Source organism: Alternaria ventricosa, assembly GCF_023758065.1.
Source record: "Alternaria ventricosa strain BMP 2768 chromosome Unknown scaffold_1, whole genome shotgun sequence".
In the NCBI taxonomy this organism is placed as follows: Eukaryota; Fungi; Ascomycota; class Dothideomycetes; order Pleosporales; family Pleosporaceae; genus Alternaria; species Alternaria ventricosa.
The window spans coordinates 2589846-2601640 of record NW_026055681.1 but is presented as its reverse complement, the minus strand read 5'-3'; the positions used below and the strand labels follow the sequence as shown (position 1 = coordinate 2601640).

General features: G+C 53.8%; 4 protein-coding genes across 4 annotated transcripts; 3 read left to right on the top strand and 1 right to left on the bottom strand.

Annotated features, from left to right (window-relative positions):
* Positions 1 to 577: 577 nt before the first annotated feature.
* Positions 578 to 1555, bottom strand: J4E93_000892 (uncharacterized protein; the record flags this gene model as incomplete). Its single annotated transcript, XM_049338848.1, has 3 exons — positions 578 to 985; positions 1033 to 1265; positions 1372 to 1555. 3 exons carry the CDS (start codon positions 1553 to 1555, stop codon positions 578 to 580), a joined length of 825 nt encoding a protein of 274 aa, XP_049204733.1.
* Positions 1556 to 1909: 354 nt separating this feature from the next.
* J4E93_000891 (uncharacterized protein) lies at positions 1910 to 3769 on the top strand (the record flags this gene model as incomplete). Its single annotated transcript, XM_049338847.1, has 1 exon — positions 1910 to 3769. One exon carries the CDS (start codon positions 1910 to 1912, stop codon positions 3767 to 3769), a length of 1860 nt encoding a protein of 619 aa, XP_049204732.1.
* Positions 3770 to 4476: 707 nt separating this feature from the next.
* On the top strand, positions 4477 to 6146 carry J4E93_000890 (uncharacterized protein; the record flags this gene model as incomplete). Its single annotated transcript, XM_049338846.1, has 2 exons — positions 4477 to 5126; positions 5177 to 6146. The coding sequence occupies 2 exons, from the start codon at positions 4477 to 4479 to the stop codon at positions 6144 to 6146; spliced, it is 1620 nt and encodes a 539-aa protein (XP_049204731.1).
* A 1726-nt stretch (positions 6147 to 7872) lies between these two features.
* On the top strand, positions 7873 to 9669 carry J4E93_000889 (uncharacterized protein; the record flags this gene model as incomplete). The annotated part of the gene is made up of 1 exon (XM_049338845.1): positions 7873 to 9669. One exon carries the CDS (start codon positions 7873 to 7875, stop codon positions 9667 to 9669), a length of 1797 nt encoding a protein of 598 aa, XP_049204730.1.
* Positions 9670 to 11795: the final 2126 nt, after the last annotated feature.

The window sequence follows — 11795 nt, the reverse complement described above, 5'->3', positions numbered from 1 at the left end:
TATCCGATACCATGACCTTTGGTTTGTCAAATTCTTTTCACACCGTGATGGCGCTGCGCTGAATCACTGCACTCCCAACCGTGGGTGATGGCAGTGCGCAGTGACATGCGCCTGGTCTGATACACGATGATGCTTCACGGCCGCGCTCTGAAGTCATGGCGGGGCCGCTTTCGCTCGGCAGCGCGGAAGTAAAGTGGGCTGTCTTTTTCACATTAGCTCGGTGAAGCATCATCGCAGTCCACAGGTGACATGTTGCCCGAGTCTCGCCGCAAAACGCTGTCGCTTTACGCCTCGAATTACCGAGCCAGCCACTTCTTCCATGTTACTCAGCTCCGTCCAGGCATGCGCCAGGTCCCACCAATGAAGTCACTCTGATGATGCTGGATTGTACACATGCGCGATATCGTGATCGTGATTGAGGCGTTGTCTGATTTTTCCGATATGCGGAATTCTACGTGACATGGATGGCACAGGTATATCTTTACAGCGAGGCGGAGGGATCCTCGGAAGGTGTGGTCTGGGCCTCCAGATGTCCGAGGTTGGGGTCTGGGGCTCGTAACAGCCGGCTGCTGCAGCCTCATGATTCCGATGTCTTCGCTCTGACTCGGATGTTCCTCACCATAGGCTCCTCTACGCCGGGTAACCGTATCTCCACCTTGAATGTGCCCAGCTGCTTCACACGCGATGTGTCGCCCTCCTCATGCCCCGAGAGGAACTTGACGTCCGCCTCGTTCAGTATGACGCGAGCCGCCTCATCGTTGTGGGCAAGCGCTCCCCTTATAGTTGCAACCAGATCTGCAGTCGAGACGGATCCGTAGATGGCGTCTATATTTGCCTTCTTGCCCATTGCGGCTGCGGTCAGGATGTCTGCCGCACCAGACGCACCCATGCGGTCTCTGGGCTGGCTCTCTTGCTCGATCCGTTGGCGGTAGAAGTCGATCGTGGGTGGTACGAAGGCGTCGAGAAGTTCCATAGATCGTTCAGGCTGTTCTTGTCAGTATGCGCGAAAACGACTGTCGGATATAAACATACGCTGAGCACGTTGATCTCAATTGGCCGCACGTAATGTTTGGGCTGCTTCGCGAAGTCGTCCTCCTCTTCCTCGACTTCCTCCAGATTCAGTCGTACGCCATATGTGAAGTCACGGGCCATGTCCACGTCCTGCGCCTTGAGCTGCTTCATCTGGGTAGCGGGTACATAGTCGGCGACGCGTGCGGGAAACCATCGGTTGCGCATGAGAGACGGGTTGAGGGGGACATATGAGCCTTGATCGTATTAGCCATATTGACTGGTGATGTTTGTGGTCAGTTTGACAGCTTCAGTGGCTTGCCAGAGCGCACATGTCAAACTCCGGCAGTAGCTGCATCGTACCTGCGCGACCAAATCTTGGCACATCCTTCAGCAGCTTCACGATGATGTTGCGCTCTGCCTCCTTCGCCTTCTTGGAGATGCTGCGAGTCTGCTGGGACCCCCAGACGTCCAAATTCTGCCGCGTCACCCTCCTGATGCATGACGTACACTGCGGGAGCAGCGTGGACGTCCTCAGCGAAGCCATTGTGCGTGTCGTTGTGAGATTGGATTAATCTCAAGAAAAATGCACGACGTCCACCAGATGTGGAGATCCTTGCGGCGGAGGGCGGAAGGTGCGAGTGGCCGGTGCTACTTGCCGTAGGCTCGGCATACTTTGCGCCCGCCTCACGAGCAAACGACAGATGACGGCCAGCGCAATATCCCAAGCTGGCCAGCAGTCAGACCATGGCTTCTGCAGCAGTCGGACACACTCTACGCCATTCCCATAGCATCTTCGCCGTACAACCTTAGCACGACCGAGCACAGCGTTCGCGACACCCTACACGACCCCAGTTTCTCCATCCAATCCCGCGGTAGCGGAAGTGACAAGCGCCGCAAGATGCCTGAGAAGCCCCTCACAATTGCAACCTACGCCGCAGGAGCCTCCCTCGCCGCAATTACCCTCGTCTATGTCTTTGGCCCGACGTATTTCCTCGACGACGATGCGAACGCAGCCAGCGGCAAGAAGAAGGGCGTAGTCGGCCTCAGTAATGCGGCCAACGACTGCTTTATCAATTCGGTGCTGCAGGCGCTCGCCGGCTTACCAGACTTGCGCATATATCTCATAAGAGAGACGCATAGGCGCATGCTCGACGGTCCCGAAGTTTATGATGTGGACCCTGAAAGACTCAACGCCGAGACAGGGACCGCAAGGCCCGCAAAGCTAGAGGGTCTGCAGCGCGGCATCCTCACCCATGGACTCAAGGAAATTCTCGACCGGCTGAACGAGCGACCCATATACAAGAAGACAATATCTCCCCAACCCTTCATCCGATCCCTCGAGCACGCATTCGGTACCCGCATTAGCCGGCAGCAGCAGGACGCGCAAGAATTCCTCCAGATCGTCACCGAGCGCCTATGCGACGAGTACCATGCCGGTGGAAAGGCCAGGCGACAAGCGACACGGGCGGGCGTCACGATCACAACCGAAGACGGCGCATCGGAAAGGAGGGACATTGAACGTCAGTTTGGCGCAGCACCCCCTGAGGGTTCTGGTAGCCATAGTGTAGAAGAGCCGGAGGACAATGAAGCACCCGCGGATGAGGAGGGCTTCCCGTTCGAAGGCAAGATCGAATCGCAGATTGAGTGCCAGACATGTCACTTCAAGCCGAAGCCTTCCGTATCGACCTTTGTCACCCTGACACTCAACGTACCGCAAGCCTCCTCTACCTCCCTAAACGCCTGTCTCGACGGAATGCTCAAGGTTGAATACATAGACGACTTCAAGTGCGAGCGCTGCCGGCTGGAACATGCGCTCAGGAGCAAAGACCACCAGCTCTCGCGAGCAACCGATTCGGATGCACAGGCCCTCTTACAATCAGACATCGCGAAGATCCGACAAGCATTAGAGGACGATCCTGAGAACCCGCCTGAGGGCGTTAAACTTCCGGACTCGAGCCAGGCACCCAAGCGTCGCATAGCGCGCCATATGTACATTTCGCAATTCCCCAAGGTTCTTGCGATACATCTGTCGCGATCGACATTCGCCATCGGTGCTGCCTCGACGAAGAATCTCGCCAAGGTTGCCTTCCCCGAAGCTTTACCATTGGGTGGAATACTGCACCGGAAGAACTACCGGCTTCTTGGAATGGTCACACACAAGGGCAGTCATAATAGCGGTCACTACGAATCCTTCCGTCGTCAAGTCCAACCTCTTCCGTTCTCCACGAATGCGACACTTGGTACTGAAGGCGCATACAGCCGGCAAGCCAGTCCATACCCGTCAGCAGCACCGTCGGTAGCGCCTTCAGCCGTACAAAGCCCGCGCATATCAGCACTTAATCTTCCCAACACCATCGACCGCGGGTCACCAGTCCCATCCACACCCACACTGAACTCACCCTCAACACGGTCGCTGTCCTCACAAGAGACCATGCCTGCGTCATCAAGAGGGCCCGCGCCAACCTCTGCACCGCGCATGTCCGAGTCTGATCCACTACAAATGGCATCCTCTTCCACAGAAACAGGCACCGGCAGCGATTCCTTGTCACGTACGAGGAGTGTGCGGTCGCTGAAAGAGCGTGCATCGGAGAAGGCTTCATCGATAAAGGAGTCAAATCCTCTTAGGCGGAAGTCAAAGAAGACCAGTAATAGGTGGTGGCGTATAAGCGACGACAAGATCAAGGAGAGTAAGACATCCGAGGTCTTGAACATGCAGAAAGATGTGTATTTGCTGTTTTACGAGCTGAACAAAGTCTAAGCCAGGTCTAGTTGGCTAATGTACAAAGGAACGACAGGCATGCTGCACTGCAACTTGGAGCGACACCAGTAGTGATGATGTAGCAGAAAAGCCTGGATTAGATATCACTCGCTATGAAAGCGAGACACGAATGAAGAACGTGTTACATAATGTAATTGACGCAAGCTGTAACCTTAATTATCGTTTCTCTACACTCATATCTATGCGCATTTCCCTAAACCACTCACGTTGGCCATGCGTCGTGAATGCTACCTCTGTCTCGTGGCTTTATCAGCGATGATATCATTGGCTCAGACCCCACGTGGCGCTCCTTCCCCAACGATAACCACCAATGGTCAGACTGCCCAGCCTGCAATGCAACGACATCGATGCTACGCTCGTAGTTTGACACCACGCTCCCCCTCATCTGTGTTGACCGGTCACCTGGAAAGGGAATCGCAACACACATCTGCTCATCCTTGGGCCTTTCGGATCGCCCAAAACGCGCCCATTCACAACGGGTAGACCAAGACTAGCAGGCACAAAAGTGCGAGCACAGTTGAATCGATTCTAGCACCAAGCCTTCTTTCATCAGACCTCCCAATCTGCATACAGATTTCGAGCGGCAACAGTCATAGCGATCAGCTTATGTACTGTAGCAATCGCTAGTATTACTCTAAACCGTTCCTTCCCCATCCCATTCCAATCTTCACTCCAATATAAGCGACATGCCAAGCCTCGAAGCAGACGAGAGCGCCTTCCTTCAGGCCGTAGGGAAGCAAACGTTCACCAGCCCACCCCGCGTCCTCATCATCGGCGCAGGAAGTCGCGGCACAGCCTACGCCGAAGCCGCACAATCTTCAACCAACTCTATCGTCGCAGCAGTGTGTGAGCCAAATGACTACAAGCGCGCCGAGTTTGGTCGCAAGTTTATCTGGGGTGACGGACGTGAGACCAAAAATCACCAAGCATTCCGCGGGTGGAAAGAATGGAAAGAGTACGAGGTGAAGAGAAGAGAGCAAGAGACAGCTGGTCATGACGTGGAGAAGGGCATCAATGCAGTGTTCGTATGTGTACTGGATGAGATGCATGAAGAAGTCGTCTGCGGTATCGCAGATATGGGCGTGCATATCTCGTGCGAGAAACCGATGAGTACGAGGCTGGAGAGCTGCATGAGGATGTATAGGGCTCTCAAAGCACCGGTCGGTAGGGATGAGGCCAAAGAGACGATCTTCGGTATCTGCCATGTGTTGCGGTACTCGCCGCACAACATGTTACTGAGACATTTGGTACTGGAAAAGGATGTCATTGGTGACGTATTGAGCATTGAGCATGTTGAGCCTGTTGGTTGGTGGCATTTCTCACACAGCTACGTGAGGTATGCAATTCACTTCAACTTCAATGATATACAGATACTGACAATGACAGAGGAAATTGGAGGAAAGAGTCGAAGACTGCGCCATCTCTCCTTACAAAGTCCTGTCACGACATCGATTTCCTCATGTGGATGCTCTGCTCACCTGGCCCGAATGCCGAGAAAGCGACACCTCATCTTCCCTCATATATCACATCTACGGGGTCTCGCACATTCTTCCGTAAAGAGCGCAAGCCGAAAGCAGCAGGCTCAGCCACGAACTGCCTGTCCTGCACATACGAGCCACAGTGTGACTACAGTGCGAAGAAGATCTATCTCGAGAGACACCTGAACAACGGCAACGCAGACTGGCCAGTTAAGATTGTGAATCCTGAAATTGAAGACATCTACAAGACCTCCGGTAAAGAGGCAGCTGGGAAGCAGCTTCTCAAAGACCTGGCTGAAGACTACAGCAACGACACACCGATTGGTGAAGTTGAACAACGCCCATGGTTTGGTCGATGCGTATGGGAGTCGGACAACGACGTATGTGATGACCAGATGGTGACTATTACTTGGGATGATGATCCAGTCGCAAAGGACGATGATGGTATGCCCTTGTTGCATGGTCGAGGCGCAAAGACTGCGCAGTTCCACATGGTAGCCTTTACAGAGAAGCAGTGCGAACGGCGGGGTCGCATCTACGGCACAAAGGGTGAGATTGAGTACGACAGTACCAACATCAAAGTACATAACTTCTCAACCGGGCAGACCAAAACCCACAGTCCTCATCTCGCGGGCGGCGGTCACGGGGGCGGAGACGAGGGGCTTGCGCGACAATTCCTCATGGCGGTTAACGCTGTAGACTCTGGCGCCATGCCCGCGTCAGACGCTCAGCGGAAGTACCTCGGATGCGACCTTGAGGAAGCGTTCCGGAGCCATGCCATGGTTTTCGCGGCCGAAGACGCTCGAACGAAGCGCCAGGTGGTCGACTGGAAGACGTGGTGGACCGAGTCGGTGGAGTCGCAATTACACGAGCGGTAACTACCTGGCATGATGACAGTTCAGGCGGGCAAGGAGAATACGACGGGTAGTTTCTTTTCGGTCGCCGAAGATGATGGCAAATGTACGTAGGCGCCTAGAGCAAGGCATGACCATCATGACATCGGATGAGGCTCTTGCGAAGCTTATGAAACTGAAATGAGGGCTGCCAAACCTCGCGCCAATCCGCTGTCAGCGCTCGATGAAGCAACACTAGCCCCAGGCACGTTTGACAGTTAAGCTCCGCTTTCAGGCAATTAACGGCCATTTTCCAGCCGGTTTCGGCTCGTCTGGGCTATATTTGGTGATTATGCTAAAGGCTAATACTTCCGCTTAGGGGTGGATATGGGCGCTTAATAGACTATGAGGCTCAAGGAAGACGATGAGTAGGGCTGGAAATTTTCTCCACGAGAGCGTTTCCGGGTGCAACGTTTGATAGTATGGGCGCTTGGATTGGCAGACGGGTTGGGGCCAGTCAGATTGCACGGTCTGTGGTACATTGGACGAGAACGACACTCGCGCTGTCTTCGGGAGCGTCCGAACGTCAGTTTGCGCTGCTTCGTAGGTCATGCTCAAGACGCCGCTGGGGGCTGTGCACAGAGTCGAAGTCGCATGGCATGGCGGATGCCAGCGCAGCAGGTGGGCGAGGCCCGAGACCCGGAAGAAACTTGCTTGACAACAACGCGGTGAACGCGTCGACGTGTGGGCGGTCTAGGAAGCGTGTTATAGTCGTGAATTGACTCTCTCCGCCCATTGTGAGTCACTCGTTCGTGCATGGCGGGCATGCGGGAAGACGCATATCGCTCCGCAGAAACGAAACGCTGGAGCGCCGTGGTCCAATCAAGCCCCTCTCGTCCATCGATGACTCTTAACGGGCTGCAGCTGCCCCACGCAGCGCGGGACCCAGCACGGACGACACGGCAGGCGCTAAGCGGACAACACCACGCCCGTCGATTCGTCCCTTCGCGCTGCCAACGTCAAACTGCCGCCCCAGCGCCCATCGAGAAAAGTCCCTCAGTGTACTACGACACTAGAACTCTGCTATGCGGCGCCGAGGCTGCCGGTTTCAGGTTATCCAACCGCCCCATGTGCAGGCGCGTCGCTGGCCCGCTTACCGCTTCGGTATACCACTTCATCGCGCCAGCCATTGACAGCGCAGCATTCCATGCCGCCATACTACATCGAGTATGCAACGCTGCAAGAATAGCAGACCCAGAGTCGTTCGCTAGCCACGTACTCGCCCAAGCCAAGCAGCAGCCACGCTATGTTTCAGACGCCTTGTGAGGCTCGAATGCTGTAGAAGGATGCTCTGATACTGCCGCCAGACCGCCAGAACGTAGTCTACCGGTCCAAGTCCCCGGGTGCTGGCCCTTCGATGGATCGTGTTTCAGATGTTTTAGCGCGAAGTGGGCGTTGGTTCTCGTGTCTCTACGCGGGGAACAGTAAGGATAAGAAGTCTGTCTGCGCCGCAATCAGCCAGTCCATCAGCTTTTTCAAGCACTTCATTTAGAGCACTGCCCGACGAGTCGATCGTGTCTCATTTCCTTTCTTTCTCCATCTTTTGCGCTTTTGTCTTAGACACCTAGAGCTGGCCTCTTCTATTAATCGCTATTCGATAATCTCTTCCTGTTACTATTCTCAGTCTCCACAGCGTAAGTCACTGCTTCTATTCTCGATTCGAATCATTGGTGCTGATTGGAAGTAGTCTGGTAGCTTCACATCTTTCATCATGTACAGCCGTCAAACAACACCCCCGACTGCTCCCTTCAACTACATCCCGGGCAGCGTCGGCTCGGACGTCACATACTACTCCCAGGCCTCATCACCAGAACCTCACATCTCTGGCCCTACTCCTCCACGGTCACCTGTTCGCCAATATGGACCTATCCTCCTCCCCAAGGTCCGTATGCAAGATCAGGTTGCCGAGCCCACCAGCGGCCCCATCAGACATCGCAGGACGACGTCTACTTCTTCCAGCATCGGCTATGCCTACAGCCCATACTCACGGCCAGCCTCGATGGCGCGCCGTGGATCCAGTCCTTTCAACCACAACATGCACAACGTTCACAGCCAGTTGACTTCTCCTGTGTCAACTGCTTCCTCATACGACTTCAATCTCTCTACCCTCAATTCTCCCATCACATTCGCACAGCAGCCTGAGCTTCCTCGTCGATCCTCATACATCGGATCGCAATCTCGCTCCACTTCAGCTAGCCGAGCCCGCCATGATCGCTCCGCCTCTGCTGGAAGTGTTGATGAGCAGGTCATCAGCCGCTATGGCTTCCCCACCTACCGCAACATGCCCAGCTACGTCACTGCCTCGAGTGCGCCTCAATCCAACTTGAGCCTTGTCACTTCCCTTCCTTCTGCATACTCTTCAGTTCAGGACATGCCAAGCTTCACCTCCACCTGCTCGCAAGACTTCACTATTCCAGAGTTTGAGGCCGCTCCAGCTGTGCAGTACCCCTCCTTCACCGATGTCAGCTTCGACAGCTTCCAGCAAGTCCCTGCTACATCTTCCCTGGTTGAGTATCTCTCTTCTGCCAATCCCTCCCCATCTCTTGTTCGTCGCGTCACTAGCGCACCCCGCGGCATCAACAACCACTTCTGGTGGGACATCCGTAACCTCCGTAGCTGGGAGGACTTCAACATCACCACCATCAAGTCCATTCCCTCGGTGCTTCCTCTTCTTGAGGTTCCCGTCCCTGCCAACTACCTTCCTCAGCCTTGCCGCCAAAACCTGCAGCCAGAGAACGAGTCGGCGCTCCAAGACATCTGCACCAACTACTACGCCAACAAGGTCAATGCCGCTCTCAAGGTCGCTCAGGGCAACTCTCACATGGTCATGCGCTCCATCAAGCCTGTCGCTGGCCAACGCACACAGCCAGAGTTCGTCTCCAACTACCCCTCCGACTACGAGAAGACTCTCTTCGGCGACAGCCGTGGCCGCGTCGTCGGTCTCGTCAAGTGCTACGACCAATGGAACACCGGCATGCGCAGCGAGTCACCTCCCAAGCAAGTCCTTTACCTCCAGGGCCTCGCCCACCTCCACCGCGTGATGCGCGAGCACGGCTGCCGCTACGGCTTCATCATGACCGAGATCGAGCTCCTCTGCGTCCGCTGCGGCGGCCCATCTTCTTTCTCCACTCCCGACCCCACAACCGTCGATGCCCAAGCTGGCGTCCCCATCTACGGTTACCTCGAGACTTCCGCCCCCATCCGCCTCTCCACATCCGGCTCTCACCCCGAGACCGGCGACATTCAACTCACCGCCGCTCTTGCTCTCTGGTACCTCCACATGCTCGCCAAGGAGAACCCCTTCGAAGGCATGGGTACCTGGCGCATGGACGTTGGTGGCCCCGCCGCACTTACCAGGCAAAACTACCTTGAGAAGGATGCTTGGATTCCCAAGCCGCAGCTTGGTGAGAAGAGGGAGGCTAAGAGGGTCAGGGGATGGGTTTTCCCTGACGAGCCGCTTAGTAAGAGGGAGTGTGGTAAGGGTAAGAGGGGTAAGAGTGTTGGGTAAGAGTGTTGGTTAAGATATGGATTCGGTAATGGGTTATGGGTTATGAGGTATGATGGGATGATGGGATGGGACATGAAAACATCAGCTGCTGGTCAGCATAAGCTCTGCTTCTTTCTTGCATTGAGCGGCGTTTTATCTTCTTGGGCTTTTAGCAGCATTGCACGGCGTTTTTTGATTGGGTAGCATTTACATGGCGCGCATTATTTTACAGATCAGATAGTATCTATACTCCTAGTTCAGAAGCAATGGTATTTTTCACCATTAATATCTCTGTTTGCATGCTTGGTGTGGCTGGTGTGGTTGATGTGAATGGTGTTTCCGATTTAGCGCTGAGCGTTGGACCTTGGGTCTGCGGCGCGCATCACGTGTGCCGGCTTTTAGGACGAGTCTTTGGGGTATAAATACCGCGCAGAGTTTTGGTTTTAAGACTTCTTCATTATACTTCTTATTCTGCTTTTCCAAAACCTGAAGAAATGGCAGACATGAGATCCTGCTCCTTTCTCCAACACCAGGGAATGCTTAACCAATGACTGTCTTTCTGTCTTCCAAAACGATTAGGAGAGGTATGATGGCTGCGAGTCTGCCAAACACACATTCAAATTACCAAAATTCGACCAACTCTCCTTGAATGGGGACGGAGAATCCAAGCGATCCCCAAAACACCAAAATTTACCCCATACAATGCGATGTACTTCCGCCCTGCCTTGTCGCTTCCAAAAACCTACAAAAGCTTTCCATGTGTTCGGCGATCGCTCGAAAATGCAATCGTCCAGCTACATGGGCTGTGCTTCCTCCGTTGAGCATATAAAACATCTCTCGACTTCTCTGGGTTCTTCGCTTCTTCATTACACCTTTTCCTCAAAACACCAAAACTAATTTGAGAGGAGTGCATGGAGAGTTCCGCTGTTCGAACAGAAACAGCTTAGCAACATGTCCTCTGGCGCTTCTCTTCTCCGACACGCTCTTCCACCAAAAACCAGAAGATGTATGGATCATGAGACGTCCTCGGTCCAAACAACAACAGCGCTAGCAACATGTTGTTCTCCTCTTCTCCTCCGGGAAAGACATTTGTTCACCTTTTATTTGCGCAGAACCCGAAAGCTGGAAGCGTGGACGACATGGAGAGATTCGGCGGTCCAAAATACCAAACCGAGGGCACCATGTTGTCTTCCTCGTCTTTGTCCAGAAAAGAAAATGGTCAACTTTCATTGCCGCAAAACCCGAAGTTAGGAGCCAGACGTACTATGGAGAGGTTTTGCGGTCCAAACCGTTAGAAGGGAACAGCTATGCTGTCTTCCTCTTTTCTCCTGGAAACAAGCGACCTTCATATAATTCTATGAACACCGAAGCTGCGTTCGGCTTACAACATGACGAGGTTCGGCGGTCCAAACAACAGCAACAATAAGCGCATGTTGTCTTCCTCTTTCTCACTCGGAAATAGAGTTGATCAATTCCCGCCTTTCAAAATTCGAAATAGGCAGGCAGTCTTCGTATGAAAAGTTCCTGCGACCCCAGAATGAAAGACGACGTTTGTGTCTTGTCTTCCTTTCTTCCTCCGGGATCAAAACGACAGTGAACTCGTTCATGATCTGTCTGGCGCGACTCAAAACCTGAAAGGAAGCCGTACATGTCCGCTGGAGAAAGAGACGGAGGAAACGCTCGAACAAGCTGCTACATGGCGTTGGCGCCTGGCTGTTTTTCCACCAAAGATGGTTATAAGAAGCTGTGATGTCGGTGCTGCTGGCTGCTTCCGCTCTATATCTGATCGCCCGAAAGTACATGGACGATATCGCATGTATGGTAGCGCCGGTCCGACGGGTATATGAACTCCTCGCTTCTCTCGGTTCCTGTCTTTCTCTATCACTTCCGCTCTTGTCTTCTCTAAAAGTACCTGCACACCCTCTTATGTGCCTTTCGGCAGCTCCAAAACTTGGAAGAACATTTCAAATGGTGTGCTGTGCGCGGTCCGAATTCCCAAATGCATGAAACAGGATTGAAATGACCGGAAATCTGGAGCCGACGGATCCGTCCGAGTGCGCTGGAACATGAGCATACTTATCAAAATATTTGGAATCGCATACATGACGCTGTGGTGCAGTTTGTCTATCGACATAACTAGAAACAAC